We start from the raw sequence: 18,655 nt of genomic DNA on the forward strand, positions 1-18,655 counted from the left end.
GAGAGAGAGAGAGAGAGAGAGAGAGAAATTTAACTTAAAACCTAAGATTTTCACACAAGTCCTAAAAGTAGAAAAAGAGAACCAAGTTAAACAAATGAGACAAAAATATTAGACTTAGCCATGTATGTATTGGAAATGATGCAGTATCTGATGAAGTTTTAGGTCAAATTTACAAATATACGGATGAATTTTGTATTTTTTTGTATTGTTTGTAAGTTCTATATTAGCCTAAGTCAATCTCTTATGTGACGCACTGCATGCCCAACAGCTTTCTGGACACATGTCACCAAAGGCTTCTTCTGAAATCAAGGGTATTAATAGGGAGCTTGTCCCCCCTTTGCTGCAGTAACAGCATTAGCGAAGCACTGATGTTGGAAGATTACTCTACTCCAACTCCTCCCAAAACTACTGGATAGATTTTGGATGCTTTGTCTTCATTCTCAATGCTGCATGGGTTTCAGATTATAGAATCTACAGCTCTGTTCATGTTTTGGATGCATTTAAATTTTCTTGATATTTACATAAACCTACAGAAACCTATAAAGCTGTAGAGTAGCAACATCATATCACATCAAGATAAAAACAAACAAAGCCATAATATGAATGTTCCTTAAAATAAATGTTCCTGTCTATATGTCTCTCTGCCTGCCTCTGTGTCTGTTTCTGTCCAGTATGGCTGCCAGTGATGTGCTGGAGACAGCAAGCTGGAATAGGAGAAGGCCGCATGTGTGAAGTGTTGATTAACTGTGGCACACTCAGAGATAGATTGCTTGCCATCTTTTCATTATTTGGGATGGGCTCCTGCAGAGAGAGGCCAGGGGCCCTGCATGGTGAACACTGGCTGTAATTAACGGCGGAGTGAAGGGTCACATGCAGTTAAACGACTCTGTGGCTGTTCTCATTACTTAAAAACAGAAGCCTAAACCATATACTGTCAATCTGTAAATGAAAGAGCATTTGGTGAGTATGTTAAGATAACATGACAGGCTTATATACAAAACAGAGGACGATCACCCACAGAGAGGCACTGAGGAAGCATCTAACATTTGACCTCCTTTGAGACACTTCTGATGTACTTCTGTTGCACAGAAGGCTCCAAATCTTACCCAGTGTAGCTTTAATCAGTGCTTTACTACTGTTTGGATAGTCAGCTGTCAATTATCCCACATCTTAAACAATTTTGCTCAGTCTTAATAATGCAAATATGTAAGAATACTTTTGTTTTTGTTTATTACCTCTTATTTCCTTAAGTTTCATTAGTGATCTTCGGAATAACCTCGTTGTGGCATGTCATTCTCATGCTAAACATAGATACATTTTATATGCTTTGTAATTACTAGGGTTGTGTTTTGTGTTATAATTCACCAGTCTAGCCTGTGATATTATAGGGAGAAACATTATCTATATCACTGTGTCTATCATATAGTGCCTCATATCATATGATATGAATTTGAATCCTAATTATGCCACGACCAAAAAAGATCCTGATTTTTAGCTTGTATACAGTAATTTTTCCACCTACATTGATTGATGTTATTTTCCAACTGCTGTATCGGTTGTATCCTCTTGAGCTTACTCCATTTTCTAACATCCCCACAACTGGTGGACCTAAACCTGGGCTAAAGGTCTTGTGTAAAACAAGGATATCAATATAAACATAATACACTATACTGAATTCTACTACATTGGTATGAAAATAACATCCACCTTTAATAGCATTTACCTACATGCCAATTGTAAATGTTGAAAACTCATCAAAAGACTTAAATGATAAGAGAATAAAATTATCTAATGGATCTCAAAGCTAATGTACTGGACTGAAACAGGGCAGTTGGTGATACTGTTGTTCCTTAAATAGTGACGGAAATTTTTAAAATTGCATGCTTTGATGTGTTCACTTCTTTCCCACAATACTGCCATAACGTTGCCTTCACTAACATTATAGCAAGAGAAAGAATGGTAGAAGACATAATAACAACACAAAAAAGCACATGCTCGTTTTACAACATATGCTGGGATGAATGTGCCTTTGCTCTCTGTGGTCATGGTCACACTAAAATCAAGCACAAAACCACAAAGGCCAGTCTACATCTGTCTATGTTGTGGCGTGTATAGAGGAGGGTATTTGCTGTACACCTGTGTATACACCACTACATCAGCGTTCAAGTGTGTACATCATAAAAGCGGAGAAATGAATTTATGTGAGCTTCAATTCCTTAAGAATAAACAAATAACGTCATAATCATTGTGAAAAATAGGTAAACTGAAAGATGAAACCGTGTTGATGTGATATATTTTATATCCATGTGGAAATGATGTACAACTAAATTCAATGCATCACTTTTTTCAGTGCACATTAGCGGTTAGTAGAACTGTTATAGTGTGGAAGTGGCAGGTCTCACATTTATTTAATTTAAGTGACCCTTATTAGTCCCACAACGGGGAAATTTCACCTCCGCATTTAACCCAACCGTCAAGTGAAACACCACATTATCCAAACAATCTAAAATCCATGCTTGAGTCACAACAGAAAACAAAACTAGCTTACATTAATCATTCATAAACAAACCTGGGAAAGACCAAAACATCACCTGAGATTTACCGTGATCCCTGTGTTTTGTCAGCAACATTAAAGTTAAATGAAGCTTTTTATTTTGCAACTGTTGGAATTTTGATGTCTGCTTGTTATTTGAAGTGTCTCCAGAAAAAAATAAAATAAAATCACAGCTGTGACAAAATTAAACACTCCAACTAAAAGCAACCTGGGCTGACCTGTAAAAGAACTAATTTTCCACGCTGCTGCTTTGACCAAGCCACCATTATGAGCATAAATACTTGAATAGGCATTAAGCTCTGTAGAACAATGTGTCTGTGAATATGTGTGATGCTGTTGTTGCACTGAACACTTTCTCACCTCCAAAGTAGGAGCCGTCTGATAGTTTGGTCTCCTTGTTGCCTTTGGTGAGAACGCTGACAACTCCGTGTTGGATGAAATACATCTTCTTCCCGATGGTGCCCTCTCGGATGATGTAGTCTCCAGGCTGGAACACCTCAAAACGAAGCTTCGTCAGCATCGACGTCACAAAGTTTGGGTCGGCATTGGCAAACAGAGGCATCGAGGCCACCAGCTTCCGACAGTTAAAGTTTATTATTTCCTGCAAAACATAAGCTGGTCATGTTAGAGTAAATACGACACCATCATTTTTCATTTTACTGTAATGCAGGAGTGTAACTCTCTCAGTAATTGTTAATGGGTCTTAAGGAAACAATTCAGTGTATCGTGAAAATTCACAGTTTGCTTTAGTAACACTTTACATCTCAATCAGTTACTAAGCAATACATAATGCTTAATCAATACATCAACAATTATGAAATAATGACCAAATAACAATCATTAATTTGCAGCCTTTTCTCATGATTTGGCCAAAAAATGAGTACATACTTCATTAAATGCTATTATAGTAGATTAAATTTGATTATAAATTTTCATAATTGATACAGCTGAACTGCCATTGTCCATTACACAATTTTGCCAGTTTTTTGTTGCCTGTGTTCCAGCTTTCTTGAAAAGTGTTGCTGACATCAAATTCAAAATGGGCATATATGTTTCAACAAACAATAAAATGTCACAGTTTGAACATTTGATATATTGTCTTTGTACTATTTTCAATTAAATATAGGGTTATATGACATAATGCACATCATTGAATTCTTTTTTAATTTACATTTTGCAGAGGGTCCCAACTTTTTAGGAAACAATGTTGTATTTTGCATATTGTTTTACAGCAACTTCTTCAGTCTAATATGCACAATTTCAGTGAAAATATCATTTTCATCAAACTATATATCGTGTTAGAGTAAAATAGAGTAACAACAATATTATATTACTAAATTCTAAATGACTAAAATAAACTACTTTCTAAAAGACATTTTCCTCAAAAGATTAAAACTAAACTATGCTACGGTTCTATGTAATTCTCAAAAAATGTTCTATAGTGGAATTGTTTTTAATGCTCGATAGAGCCATTTTAAAAAGGTTATTTAAAGAAGCTTACACAACAAATTATCGTTCATGCTCAAGAACCTTTCAAACATGCAAAGAAACATTAAAGCATTCAAATGGTTTGAATTCTTTGGTTTTGGTTTGGTTTGGTTTGGTTTCATTCTTTTGGTTGTCATGGTTCTATATATAACCACTGTCTTTACTAAAGAACCCTTGAAGATGTCTCCTTTTGAAGGTGCATGACACCACTTCTATAGTACAATGTCTCTTCTATAAACAACACTATGTTTTGTTACACTAGTCTACATTAACACATTTCCAGCTCATAAGAAAACCATTTCCTGCCTTGATTTGTGTGTCATTCCTCATATTTCATCAACTGAATTCTGGGCAGCAATCATCATACAAAAAAGTCAAGTAGAAGCCATAAACCGTGGTGCTGAGTATCATCCCACCCTCCCGCACACGGGAGAGATTATTCGCTTAGGGTTTTATCTGCTCTCCATCTGTCCATGCTCACCTCCCTGAGCGGTTCATTCAGCTCCCCCAGGATGCTCTCCTCATCGAACATCTTGCCCTGGTACCGGTGCTCGTAATAATCATGGATTCTCTGTCGCATGTCTGCAGGCAGCTTATGGAAGGACATATACTGCTCCACCTGCTTATACTGGAGAGACAGAGATAAAGGAAAGAGGGGTTTACTCTTACAGAGCTTATGCAAGGCCAGACCTGGTCACTGAACTCTTGCAGTTAAAAGAATATTACAACCTTTTTTCTCAACATAATCTCTATCTACCATATATGAAGCATATGGTCGACTATTATGGATAATAATTTTGAAAATTATTTCCCTGGATTTAGAGAAGAAGTAAAAACTGTTGAACTGAAATTCACTTATAATAGAAGCCATTGGGTAGTTGCTGATTTCTCTGCGGAGCCCCGCAGGTGACATCCTATATAAATAAAATGAATGTGTGGCCACATGGAAATGAGATCCTAATGCGTGGCCATGACTTATTAAGGTATGATCCTTATTAAGTCATGGCCACAACTTAATTATCTCATTCCCATGCCTTACTAAGCCATGGCCAAGCATTAGGATCTCGTTCCCACACCAAGGCGTGGCCATGCATTCATTTTAATTCTACAGCTCTGTAGATTTCTGTGAATGGACATTAGTTTTTCAGAAAACATTGTAAACATTATTATATAATTTCTGCTTTCAGAGATGGAAATATTTTCCAATGGGAATTTTTTGATAGCGTAGTAGTGTGGGTGGAGTTTCCACAGGCGCCACCTGATCACCATGGATACCAAAAAACTTGGGAAAATGAGGGTAACTACATATTTTACTCACTGTCTCATGCCTGCCTCATACTAACAATTGTATAGTTAAAATGTAAGAGTTGTGATTTCGAATTCATGTTATATAGTTATATAGTTATATAGTTATGTATTTAAAACATTTTTTTGTGGAATTCATGAACTGTCCATTGGCTTCTGTTATAAGTGACTTTCCAGTCTGTTCTTTTCTAAATACAGGGAAATGCATTGACATTATTGCGGTAAAACATGTGGTCCGCTGTATAAAACAGATTCGGTTTTACAATGCTGGAGTATTATTTTAATGATTTCACCAAATGCTGCAGAATAATAAAAGCCCTGTGAGAAAGTTTTTTTTTATTTTTTTTTCATTTAATAGAGCTTAAAACTTTTTGGAAGGAAGTAAGAGGCAGAATGAAGTTTTGATTATTGGTCCTTCAAAGCATATTTTATTAAACACATTTTAACAGTTTTAAACAGATTTCTTTCAAGTATATCACAACATTAACAACAAGAAACATACAGCACTCTCCGTTTGTCTTAGCCCACCTGACCATGGCTCAGGCGACTGATATGGCACAATTTTGTGGCATATCACAAAATTGGCACTGTTTCTGTAGGACCACACCAATACGTTAATCATTATATATAACCAATAAGTTATATATATTGCTTCCTGCAGAATCTAACTAGAAAATCCATATATGTCGAATTGCTTATAACTAATAACAACATCCGTACAACCGGCGTATGTTTTCTGAGATCTCACTAAGACTGTAATACTGTTTTAGGCTTATTCACTAAACCTGCTATTTTTCTTCACAGTCAGAAGCAAAATCTTTAGAATTCTTTAATTCTCCATCTAACTGAATGTCTGCATTCATGAAATTGTACATGTTGACGTCTAACCCTATTCTAAAGGAAATGACAAAAGTACTTCATAATATGTTACACATAACTGGACTTATGCTATATAATACACATTTTAGAATAGCATATGCAAAACAAAACAAAACTGAAAAAAAAAAAACCTAAGAAGGTCAGTACTCAACTGTTCACCTGTAGAGGCTCAACTTAAGGTTAGGCCTAAGTGTAGCATTACTCAGCTACAGCAATACACAATTCAAGTCCCCACAAAGACAGTAATACAAATACATGCGCGTCTCCTCTGTCACTTAATAAGCAAAATGAGACAGTGTGTGTGTACGTGTGTGTGTGTGTATATATATATATATATATATATTTATATATATATATATATATATATATATATATATATATATATACACACACACTGTCTCATGTGGCTCATTAAGAGGTGAGGCTTCTATATATCTTGAACTAACAGGATGCCTGAGGTGAGCTAACGATGATGTAAAGAAAACATGTAGACGTAACAGCTGTTTACATGTAATCACCTGGTCTCATCTAAAAAAAAGAAAAACTCTGTTGTTGTGTTTATTTTCCTTTATGTTTTTCACACAATGTTACAAAATATGAGTTAAAAGTTTAAAAGAAAAGAAAAGGGCTTCAGTAATAAAGCTGAAGATTTTGTCCTTGTACTCATCTTACAGGAAGAGTGTGATTGGGTAAAAAGAAAAATACAAGACTCTGTCTATAAGAGAAAAAAGGAGGAAGGACAGAGGGAGAGAAAGACCAGGGTAAACAGGAGGTTAATGATGGACTGAGATGAATGGCAAGGACGTCAGTACTGGCAGTGTTAAGTGAAATATTCAGGGAAAATATATCATAATCATATTATTATCTAATGTTGCGCAAATGTCAGAGACGACCCATTGTTTATTTAATTTCCAGTAAAAAGGCCCTTTTGGATGAATTACTCTTTTCTTCAGCTTCAGGAAAAAAGCAAAAAACATTGAAAATTACACAGAGGCTTCAAGGACTATATATAACAGTATATATATATATAAGTTTTTTCGCCATTTAATGTGTCCACCCTTTGATTTTATTACAGCTTTCATGCTTTCAGTTTTCAAAGAAATCTGCAAGGAAAAAGTCTTAGATCTTGACTGCATTTTCTGCTTCTCACAATCCAAGCAATCCCAAACAAATTCACTGATGTTAAAGTCTGGACTCTAGGTTGGTCAATCCATTGTCCTGCAGCTTCTTTTTTTGCGTTGACAGTTAACTCTTTTTTGTCTTTTTTCTTTCTCAGTAAGAGCTTCTTCACAGCTAGTGACTTTAGACTTTTAGCATTGTCTTCTTGCAGTGAAAGGATGGACAGAAACACCTGTGGATTTGTTTTCAGAAGTAAGAATGAAGCTTGATTCTTCTGTCTCTCAAAGTGCTGTTTATTTGATGGTGACACCTTTTGGTGGTATAACAAGTCTTGCATGGTATCTAGGAGAACTGTTTCACCCCAGTTTTAGAAAGTCTTGTTTGTATCACTTATTTCCCTTTGACCTTCCTCTTCCTTATGCAAATGTCTTGTACCTAATTGTTTCTGACCTATGTCCTGAAAAATGACCGTACTTGATGGCTGTTTTGACTGTAAATTAGATAAATGAAAGGTGGTCTCTGACCTTTGCACAGTAATGTACACTGTAACACAAGGACTGGACCAACACAAATGGTTCAAAATGATTTTCAAATACTATAATGTGCATTAAAGTAAAGAACATCTTTCCTTCTGCTATAAAGTTACAATTTTCAGTTCATTTTCCTACCTGCAGTCAAGATATTTCATATTATAATTGGGACCCAAAACAACCCTTCAGTGTCAGCATTGATATGAGCTTAAGCTGGCCATGAAAAGGAACCGTGTGCATGTTTGAATAAAAACAGGTCTTGCTCTGCCTCGGTGCTGCACTAGATCAAAAGCCTTCAGAATGCTGAACACCGGCACGTATTTCCTCTCTGACCTTTTTGAGCATAAAACACACTAAACACCTCCTGAATGCAAAACAAAGGCCTTACGCAAAGCCCGAGCAAGCATTGGAACAGCCTCAGCCCAGCACGGCCGCTGTGCTCATTCACACGAGGGCCGGGTATTAAAGACAGAATAACAAAATCAGATCAATATGTTGACCGGTTCAGGTTCTCGGATTTGAACTCGCAGCTGCTGTTATTTTATTTTATTTATTTATTTTTTTAATCCTGGCACGTCACATCATTAGGTAATCTTCCTTAAAGTACACCAACTAATAATAGCTCCTATGGCTAATGAATGCGTTGAAATAAATGTCATGGCTGGCTATAGGGTATGTTAGAAAGGTTGCTGTTGCACCTCTAGAATGGCAGTTGGAAGGCCTTGTTTATTTAATAATTCACCACATATTGTTTTAATGGAGCAAAAAGAGCAAATGAGCCTGCATGATGTGTTTTTTAAGGCTAATTTGCAATCCAGAGTTCTAGTTAGGAGTGGTGAAAATATAATATCATGATACTTGAAGTCATATTCATGATATATGATAGGTATTACGATAGTCCAAGTTCATGAATGCACCAGTAAAATGGGGTAATGCATAAGCATTGAATAACAGATTTATAAGCAATCCTATAATATTTATAAACGGGTTATGTCAGGTGATATACCATGCTTTAATGAAAACTGAATGACTAAGCAATGATAAAAGGGGTGTTAAACTGAAGTGATATTTGTTCCGTTTGTATCATTATTATGACGTATCATTCCCAAGAAGTAACACTAATAAAAAGGTCTAATTAAAAGCCTGTGTCCATTACATACTTCATTTAATATTTATGCATGCCATGTATGGGAGGCATGTCATGTTTGGGAAGCAGTCGTTGGCTGGAGGTTAGGGAACTGGCCCTGTAACCAGAAGGTTGCCGGTTCAATCCCCTGGGCCGACAGCACATGACTGTGGTGTCCTTGAGCAAGACACCTAACCCCCAATTGCTCCCCGGGCGCCGTGGATAGGGCTGCCCATCAATCCGGGCAAGTGTGCTCACTGCCCACTAGTGTGTGTGTCTATTCACTAGTGTGTATGTGGTGTTTCACTTCACGGATGGGTTAAATGCGGAGGTGGAATTTCCCCGTTTGTGGGATTAATAAAGTATCACTTAACTTAAAGTATGTACACAGCAAGTAGGTACTACAACACACACACACACACACACACACACACAAACGCAGGATACACCCTGGACAGGTTGCCAGTCCATCACAGGGCAAGGTACTAACACAGTAGCGCATCACTTTGTGTAATGTAAGGCTGACAACCTTACATTACACATTTTTTCCCCATAAGAAACAAATATATATATACCTGCATACAGCTACATCTCCATTTTTGTTATTTTTCAGTTTTTGACATAATTTGAAAATACCTGTTATATTGTGTGTAAATCTTGTGACGAATGGACCAAAATAAACAGCCCAAAATGACTTGTAATAATGTCTGGTTCCATTGACTTGAAAAGTAAAGTAGGTTTTTTCCTTCTCCTGTGAAGTTATCATTTTAGAGATACGAGGTTTTCTTCCAACAACAGTGATATATACACATATATTAGCAATCACCTGGAATACAATAGCAATGGCCCTGAAAATTTCCACTTCAGACTTTTTAGTTTTTAGTGTCATACAATGAAAAAAAATGTATTGATAATTGTAGTCTTCCATGTATTGTGGTAGCACTTGTGTGTTTTGAAAGAAGCACATAGTGGCTTCACCCTCTCAGCGTGGTTGTGTCGTGTGATAGGGGAATGTCGTGTGACTGGAAATAAGTGGAAATTGATGAGAAAGTTAGTAAAAAAAAAAAAAAAAAAAAGCTCGATTGCAATTATTGATATGCTGATTAACCATCAGCTAAAATGCTACAATTTCATGACCATGGCAGGGCTAATCATGATGTAATTATCACAATTATCACTGATCACATTGTCATAGTGTGTGAACAGACCTGGATGAATATTATGATGAGAGTGCAGAAAGCTCTTTCTAGCACTCTCTCTCTCTCTCTCTCTCTCTCTCTCCCACTGATGCCACTGTTGTGTCTCTGCTCACCTGAGAGAAGGTGAGTTTTCATAAGAGCCTTCCTGCCTTGTAGAACGTTAAAACACTGCCACATTCAATGCTATAAAACAGAGCAGACACTAATATCTTCTGAAAGCCCCCATAAAAAGACCAATAAAAGCGTGAGACCGGGGAAATGTGTCAGAGAAAGAAGGGATGAGGTGAAACGTCTCGCGTTAGCAGCCAAAAGCAGAGTGCATTTGGAGAGAGAGAGAGAGAGAGAGAGAGAGAGAGAGAGAAATGAGTGAAATGAATGGAGGAGAGGAAGAAAGGGAGAAACCTGTTGGTTCCCTGGGGAGTGTTCTGTAATGAGTGTGTTTGGTGGGGAGGGGGGGATGGGTGGGAAGGGGGTCTCCCTGAGGAGAAGACCCAGTGATGGGGTGCCCATGGCACTGCCTGAGGGAAAAGAGAAAAAACACCACCACTCGTGTGTGTGTGTGTGTGTGTGTGTGTGTGTGTGTGTGTAGCAGGTCGCTGGACGTGTGTGAGGATCACAACATCAGCAGCACTGACGCATACAAAGACGTCAAAAAAGAGGAGGAGATACTAAACCAATAGCTCTCTCTCTCTCTCTCTCTCTCTCTCTCCCAGCTTAGTTCAGTTTGGTTCAACAGTGCTTTATTGTTATGAAAGTAATAGGACACACTATTATTAACCAAAGTGATTAATAAATAAACATGTAAATGTAAATAACATTAACAAATATAAAAGTTAGAATAGAGCACATAGAAATTGTTAAATAGAAATGTGTAATAAATAAAGGGTTTCTAATTCTTTTAAAATAAAGGGCGTCTCTCTGTCTCTATCTCTCTTCCCTCATTTCCTCTATCCTTCCACCATTCTCTTTCTCTCCATCTCCCTCTCATCCTCACTCTCTCTCCCTTCTTTATCTCTCTTACTTACCTCTATCCTTGCTTTCTCTCTCTCTCCCTCCTTCCCTTGTGTCTTCATCTCTCTTTCCTCTCTCTCCCACCCTTTATTTAATAGATTTCTGTCTCTGCTGAGCTGAACATTCAGAAGAATGAACAGTGTTGTGAATGTTTAACAGTGCAGTGGCGCAGAAGTGAAATGTGCTGGGAACTGTGACAGTAAAACACTGAAAGAGTGGAAGAAGGGATGAAGGAATAAACGATAAACGGATCCCATAGGACCTCCTTTTTCCTCCCGGAGGATTCGTCTGAAATTCACCATCATCCCCAGCTCCCTTGCTCCATCTCTCCAGCCCCCCCTCCTCTCGCTATCTTTTGCTCCTTCTCTCATTCATCGATTTGAAGCTAGAAAGGAATGATTTGACCCGTGCTTTGCTGTCATTCTTCACCAATAAAAGCAGGCCTCACAGTGAATCTCTCTCTCTCGCTCTCTCTCTCTCATTGTCTGACATCTTCTCATTCTTCCACTGAATGAACTTTTATTTTTCCTTTTATTTCTGTTTCCCTCTCACTCTTTTTCCTTTTCTCAAATAGTGTGGATCTACAACAGACCTCTCTTCACATTAACACCCAGAGAGCCATTTGCATGCTTAAATGGTTCTTTACATGCTTCGGATGGATGGAAAATGTGTTCTATACAGAAGCTGTTTGACAATGGTTCTACACAGCACCAGAAAGGGTTCGGCTATTGTTACAATGCCAAGGTTTTATCAATACAAGAACCCTTTATTGGTGTTGTATAGAATTAAATGCAACATATTTTCCTTCAATATTTTTGCATTAAAATAAAGATCCTTAATGTCTACATGTACTGCAAAAGGAAAAATAAAAATAAACCTTAGTTGATTTCTACCCCTTCATGATTGGCTGGCTTATATGTTAGTTTGAATTCATCCAATCAGGTATCTTATGTCTGGTCCAACCTCAGGCCACATGACAAAATCAAATGCTGCACTATTGCTCATATGCCTTTATTAGCAGCTACTGATGCACGACTCTGGTTTTCTGTCACTCGAGTCCTCGACTCCACTGAATCTGAACCAATACATCCACAGATACACGTATTTAATGAAAATGAAAGTACCCTAAATGCAGTTTATCCACTTTTTAGAGCTGTTGCAGATTACACTAAACAAAGACATTCCACATGAACAATCCAAAGAGTCAAAACATCCAGGCACTTTGGGAATGCTGACATTTGGTTTAAAATAATGTGGTGACAGAGTCAAACAGTCAGTTCCAAGCATTTTGACAGTCAAAGTCATTAGTCATGAGTCATCCTTGACTGTGAGATGGGTCCAACTCTTTTGGAGTCGACTCCTCATCAGTATCAGCAAGAAGGATGCATAATCCATAATACAGGCAGATTATGCAAACAGTACAGTGCTGAAGTGCACAGAGAAAAGTATGCTCTGGTGTCAAATTCTCTCATTTGGTGCGGAGCTAATGTTTTTAGTACATAAATCCTTTCAGATGTTACAAAAGGATCCTCAAAACTTTACCAGACCCAGGATCACTTGCTCTGTGAGTTTGGTATGAAAGCTGTTTTTGAGTCCAGGAGCGGTCCAGAGAATTCAAGATCTCTTGTCCTCGGTGGTCTGGGGCTCACTTCCAGCAAACTCTGGAGTGTTCTGCTCAGTTCCAGGATGTGTGGGTGAAGCTATCTGCCCCTGGTGTCATATGTGGGGTTGTTTACTTGGATCATTTTGTAACACGACTAGTTCGTCTTAACGCATCGCTTCACTACAAGGTAAATTTCACTTTGCATGAAGTTTCATGATGAGGAGGAAAAGACTGTTGAGAACAGCAGAGGAGACAAAATACCTCATAGATATATGGAGAGAAGAAGGCATTTAAGCACAATTGGCCATAACTCATAAAACCTCTCCATTGTGCAACTTGAGTGTTTGTATCCAAGGACGATGATAAAAAGCAGCAAACAGATGAAGCTAATGCACCATTTTGCAAACCGCTGACCATAAAAAGTATGGAACTGCACAATTGACAGTTCGGATGGAATTCTTGTGCATGAAAGCAAACCAGCAATAATAAGTCCCTCTCCCAAAAAGAGACAAGTGTGAAGACTTAAATGTGTGGTTAATGTGAACGAACCTGTGTCCTGAAATGACCCATTGGCGCACATTCTAATCATTAATGTCATGCGAACCATGTAGATAGATAATTCGCTCTGAACAGCTCTGAGCTGCTCATTATTAGAGCAAAATAAAGCCGAAAAAGGGTCTGATGCACAGCTTTCGCACCACTTATTGGCACTATAACCATGTTCGGTGGAAAAAAAACAAAACATAAGAATTATGATCTGACTGTTCTCATTAAGGTCGCATGGCCTCAAATTGGAAATGCACCACTGCTGTCAAAAGAAACCTCGTATCTCCATTTTTGCTGTTTTTCAGTTTTTGTCATAATTTGAAAATCCTTTTGCCCTTTATATTGTGGGTAAATTCCATGATAAATAGACCAAAAGAAACAGCCCAACATGACTTGGAAAAAAGTCTGGTTCCATTGACTTACACTAAAAGTAAAGCAGGTTTTATCCTTCTCCTGTAAAGCTATCCTTTTGGAGATTCAAGGTTTTCTTCTGACCACAGCGATAGTGGATTTGAAATGTGTCCTCACAGCTCTGAAAACCTGATCTGTGTCACATTATGGCAGAGTTCAACCTGATAATGTGAAAGTAGTCTCTCTGTCTTTCTCTGAATGAAAAACAGACTAGACCTGCCATGTAATTGTGCGCATGCTAGTGAAGCTTTACCATTGGCCATGACTTCTCACCTACAAACCACACACACACACACAGACACACACACACACATACAAATGCAGACATGCACAGCGTTTCACCTCTTGAAGTGCCTGTTGATTTTTAATCAGTCTCCTGACCTTTGATCATATTCTAAGCTCTCTCACACACACATGCACATACAAACAATGCAGCTGATCGCCTGCTTCAAATACAAAACACCATTGTCAGATTACCTGGGTTCAGATGAAAATAAAGAGTAAACGTCATTCAGGTGCAAATTGCAGTATTTGTGTTTTACTAATCTGATATAATGAGCGTCTATCCCACGAAAAACAGCTATTGAAACGGCCAGTAAAACGGGCTACCAGTGTACGTTTATTAAGCTTACAGCAGTTTAGCCTCATTTCACTTTTGAAGGGGTTGATCATCCAACGATCCAAAATTACTTTAAAATAATCTATATCAGCTAAGCCTGTATAGTCATGTTGAAGATATACGGAAAGTTTCTGTTTTTATTAACAATGCACAGCGCAGGGCAGCCAATGAGAAAAACAGATCATTTACAGTTGTGGTCAAACTACGTTTTGTTGATTTTCTAAGTGAAAATAAGTTAAAACATCCTATCCAGAGAATGCACTTCTGCAAATCTGAATACAAATGTACTGTTTTTGAAATAAAACATACAATGAGTTAGTTATGGCACATTTTATATTTTAGGTTTTATGTTTTCCAATGTGTTTATATGGCACATTTAAAACCAAGGTGCTTCACAACAAAACTCACTACCACACAGCCATATACAGACCTCAGTCTACAGTCCAAAGGCTGCTGAAGCTAATTGATAAAATGTGTTTTAAGCTTGGTTATAAAAACAGTCACAGATGCAGTCTAAAGTCACTTGGGAGGCCATTCCAATCTCATGGTGCGACGACAGCAAAGGGATGATCCCCTTTTTATTTAATATGAGACCATAGAACAGTTAAAAGTGATTGAGATGCCGACCTTAAAACTCAGGGCGCAAACATACAAAGCATGTCCACAACATATCGCTGCTGTCGGAAGAAAACTTTGTATCTCTATTTTTGATATTTGAAGCCTGTTGGCCTTTATATCGTGTGTAAATTACTTGAGGAATGGACCAAAAGAAATGGGCCAAAATGACTTGGTAAAAAGTCTGGTTCCATTGACTTACATGGAAAGTAAAGTAGGTTTTTTCTTTGTCCTGTAAAGTTACCATTTTGGACAAGGTTTTCTTCTGACAACAGTGATATGCAAGAGCATGACCATTCAAAGCATTAAAAACCATCAATACCATTTTATACTGGATTCTGTAATGCACTGGAAGCCAGTGTAAGAATGCTTAAACTGGAGTAATGCGCTCTTACTCAGCAAATAACTCAGCAAGTAAAACTGCACTATTTACAGAAAATGCCATATTTATGTTTATTCCAGTAAGAGGATGTGTGCTTGTTTTCCAGGGGTGTTCAAACTTTTGAATACAATGGTACATATACCATCTTGAAGGCACAACTGCATTTACATAATCACACCATTGTTATTTTACACAAATAAGCAGTGAGAGTGGGAATAATCAGTGAGAAATGGTCTGAGGAGACGTTGCTGCAGTTTGTATGAGAGTTTGGTGTCTAGGTTTTTAAAAGCAAAAAAGCAATGAAATGTGTCCTTGTGAATGGAAGCAACCAGAATGACTGAACACTGTTTCTTCTTCTGGGTTTCTGTCTGTCTGCTCAATCGTCTTTCTGCTCGTCTATCTATCTGTCTGTCTCACTCCATACCTGCAGGATAAATCCATTCATTATGAGCCTCAAATGGGTAATCACCTTTCAGTGGCAGAGGAACAGCCCTGTGTCTGTCACTCAACTCAATTCAGCTCTCAGGTCCCAGGAGGGAGCCAATATAACACACACACATATTCCAAATACATAAACACAACACAACACACATTCAGACCCCTGATAGTCCACGCTCTGCAAACCTCTCTCCCTTTCTGACTCTCCAACACTACATGCAAATTTTCTTACCAAATAAAACATGAATAATTTATGTCCCAAAAGAGTTGTCAGCCAGTTAATTATAATTTCTAAACATTTATTTTGCTTTTTACCCCATATCCCTGTCCCTCTCTCTCTTTCTCTTTCTTTCTCTGTCTGTCGGTCTCTCTCTTACTCTCTCTTTCCAGTTTCAATTCAGCCAGTTTTATTGGCATGGGTTGTAATTAGCAACTGTTACAAAAGCAATGAATAGCATGTTTAATATTAACAGTGGTATTTAAATGAAGTAAAATCAAATAAAATACACTATATAAACACAAAACATTCTTATGTGTACATATGTCTCTCCTCCTTCTCTGTCCTGCTGCTTTGTCTCTTTCACATTGTATCCTTCTCTCTTTCTGTCTCTCTCTTTCAGTCGCTGTCACTCTCTCTCTGAGTCTATATCTCTGTATGTCTCTCTGTCTATCTGTTTCTTTTCCATCTCTCTTCCTGTCTCTCTGTACCTTTCTCTTCCTCTCTATATTGCTCTCTCCCCATCCCTATCTCTTTTTTCCATAGATCTCTCTCTCTCTCACACACACACACACACACACACACACACACACATACATTCTTTATCATCACTCTGAGGCTGATCTCTGCTCTTTGTGGTCGTGGTGTGATGTTTATGGAGACTGCATTCAGATGTAAATGTATCCGTTGCTGTGGTTAGAATTAATTCATCAGTATTAATCCAGCAAGCCTTTTGTTGAAAGTCTATTCTTAGAGAAACACGGTTGCATCACTGTCCAGATGCAGTGCTGTTTCTTTCAGTTTTTCTGCTGTATATGTTGTAGCTGATCTTAAAATGATCTGTCTGCTTGTAAACTCAGACCATGTTTGGAAACAAGCTGATAATGTCATTTGACAGCAATCTGTAATGTCAAATGTAGTGGTGTCCATGCTTGGTGGTGTGTCCCCTACAGTACAGGAGCTGATGTCAGGACACAGCAGTATTTCTACTTAAAAATTTTGTACATCATTACAAGATTGTAATATAACATGCAAATATGACCTATTATACGGTTATAACCTGCAATTTTAACTCATTATTATCACAGCCGTATTTTGCATTTCTTTATTATTATCATTATAATATAATTATTATTATTATTATTATTATTATTATTGTTATTATTTGCTTCTGAATTTAATATTTTGGAAATAATGTGCATTTGTTATGGGTCATTTTATGTTTTGCATTTAATTGATGTTGCAATATGTTGCTTGTATATTGTAAAAAATAACAACAAAAAAAATTTAATTTGGCCTGTTCACACTTTTGCACATGACAGAGCAAACATGACAGCTTCTTACTGAAAGAGTCAGTGAACCTCGACACATGCAAGGATTTGGAAATCCAAATAGCAGGATGTGGAATGCCAAGAGAGGGGAATGCAAGTCATAGTGGGAGCACTGAAAATACTCAAGAAAGGATTCAACAGCAACCTTCAGATGCTCCCAGCTCATCTATAAACTTTCCTGAAGAAAATGCAGAGTGAATGCACAGCTTAAGTAACTCACATATAAACGTTGCTAAGAAAGTCGAGGTGGTGGCTTGGTTATTGTTAATTCGTTGCTACAGAACCTCTGGTGGGTGCAACAGTGTTGAAAAGTGGTAGCCATGGTATCCAAGGTATACCAGGTGGTTGCAAGGGTGTTGTAAAGTGCGTGCCATGGTATTTTTGGTGGTTGCAATGGTATTTTAAGCGGTTGTTTGCATGTTGCTAGGTGGCTGCTTAAGGTGGTTGCTTAGATGTTGCCAAGTGGTTGCTCTGGCACTCCAGGTGGTTGTTATTAGGGTGTTGTATGGTGGTTGCTATTATGTTCCAGTTTGTTAACAGGGTGCTGTTAAGGCTCATTCATGCTTAATGTTAAACATGGATACAGACTTATGGATGTATGTGGGTAGTGACGGTTACATTGATTGAAATGGACATGTTGTCTTTTTCATACGTACAGGGAGTATAAATGAGCCTTTAGTGTAATTGTATCATCCTGATATACATCTTCATTCAATTTCATCTGATCCAAAAACTTGTATACCATTCCCAATCAGTTAGCAAACAAATATCCTATAGAAGAAGAAAAAAAAGAAGAAGAAGAAGAAAAATATACACCCAGTAATAGTGTTGCACATTGCCTTCCGATGTGTAATCACTAATAATGGACTGTATTATTCCAGGAGTTGTATTATTATGTGAGGGGGTGGGGGCATTTCGACATTAACACCACTCTTTATGATTTTGTCATGACATGCCTTGAGAGAAAATATGATTCCTCCAGAGTTACTCAGTGAGAGTATTCCCCTGAAAACAAAACACTACCACCCACAGTGTCCCACAAAAACGCATTAACTGAGCTCAAACCAACACCTGCAGCAGTCGTAGAGGAGGAGACAGAGAAAAAGAAAGTGAGAGACACAGAATGAAGAGAAAGAAAAAAAGAGAAAAAAAAGGAAAAAGATAAAGAAAGGGGGCATTTATTTACTTCGGATGGCACCTCTCTGAGGAAATTTCACTTCATAGAAACTGAATGTATGGCAGGTTAGCTGGAACTGTGGAATCATACACACAGCTCAAGCCG

At 37.8% G+C, this 18,655-nt stretch overlaps 1 protein-coding gene across 1 annotated transcript in view; it reads right to left on the reverse strand.

The window, feature by feature from the left end:
• Positions 1-18,655, reverse strand: part of hcn4 (hyperpolarization activated cyclic nucleotide-gated potassium channel 4) — a 128,607-nt gene that overhangs the window by 25,170 nt on the left and 84,782 nt on the right. The window contains exons 5-6 of the mRNA XM_017720663.2: positions 4,524-4,670; positions 2,915-3,155 (exon numbers count right to left, since the gene is read on the reverse strand). Of these exons, the coding sequence (XP_017576152.1) occupies positions 2,915-3,155; positions 4,524-4,670 (388 nt within the window). The remainder of the gene's footprint in view (positions 1-2,914; positions 3,156-4,523; positions 4,671-18,655) is intronic.

Source organism: Pygocentrus nattereri, chromosome 7 (genome assembly GCF_015220715.1).
Source record: "Pygocentrus nattereri isolate fPygNat1 chromosome 7, fPygNat1.pri, whole genome shotgun sequence".
Classification (NCBI taxonomy): domain Eukaryota; kingdom Metazoa; phylum Chordata; class Actinopteri; order Characiformes; family Serrasalmidae; genus Pygocentrus; species Pygocentrus nattereri.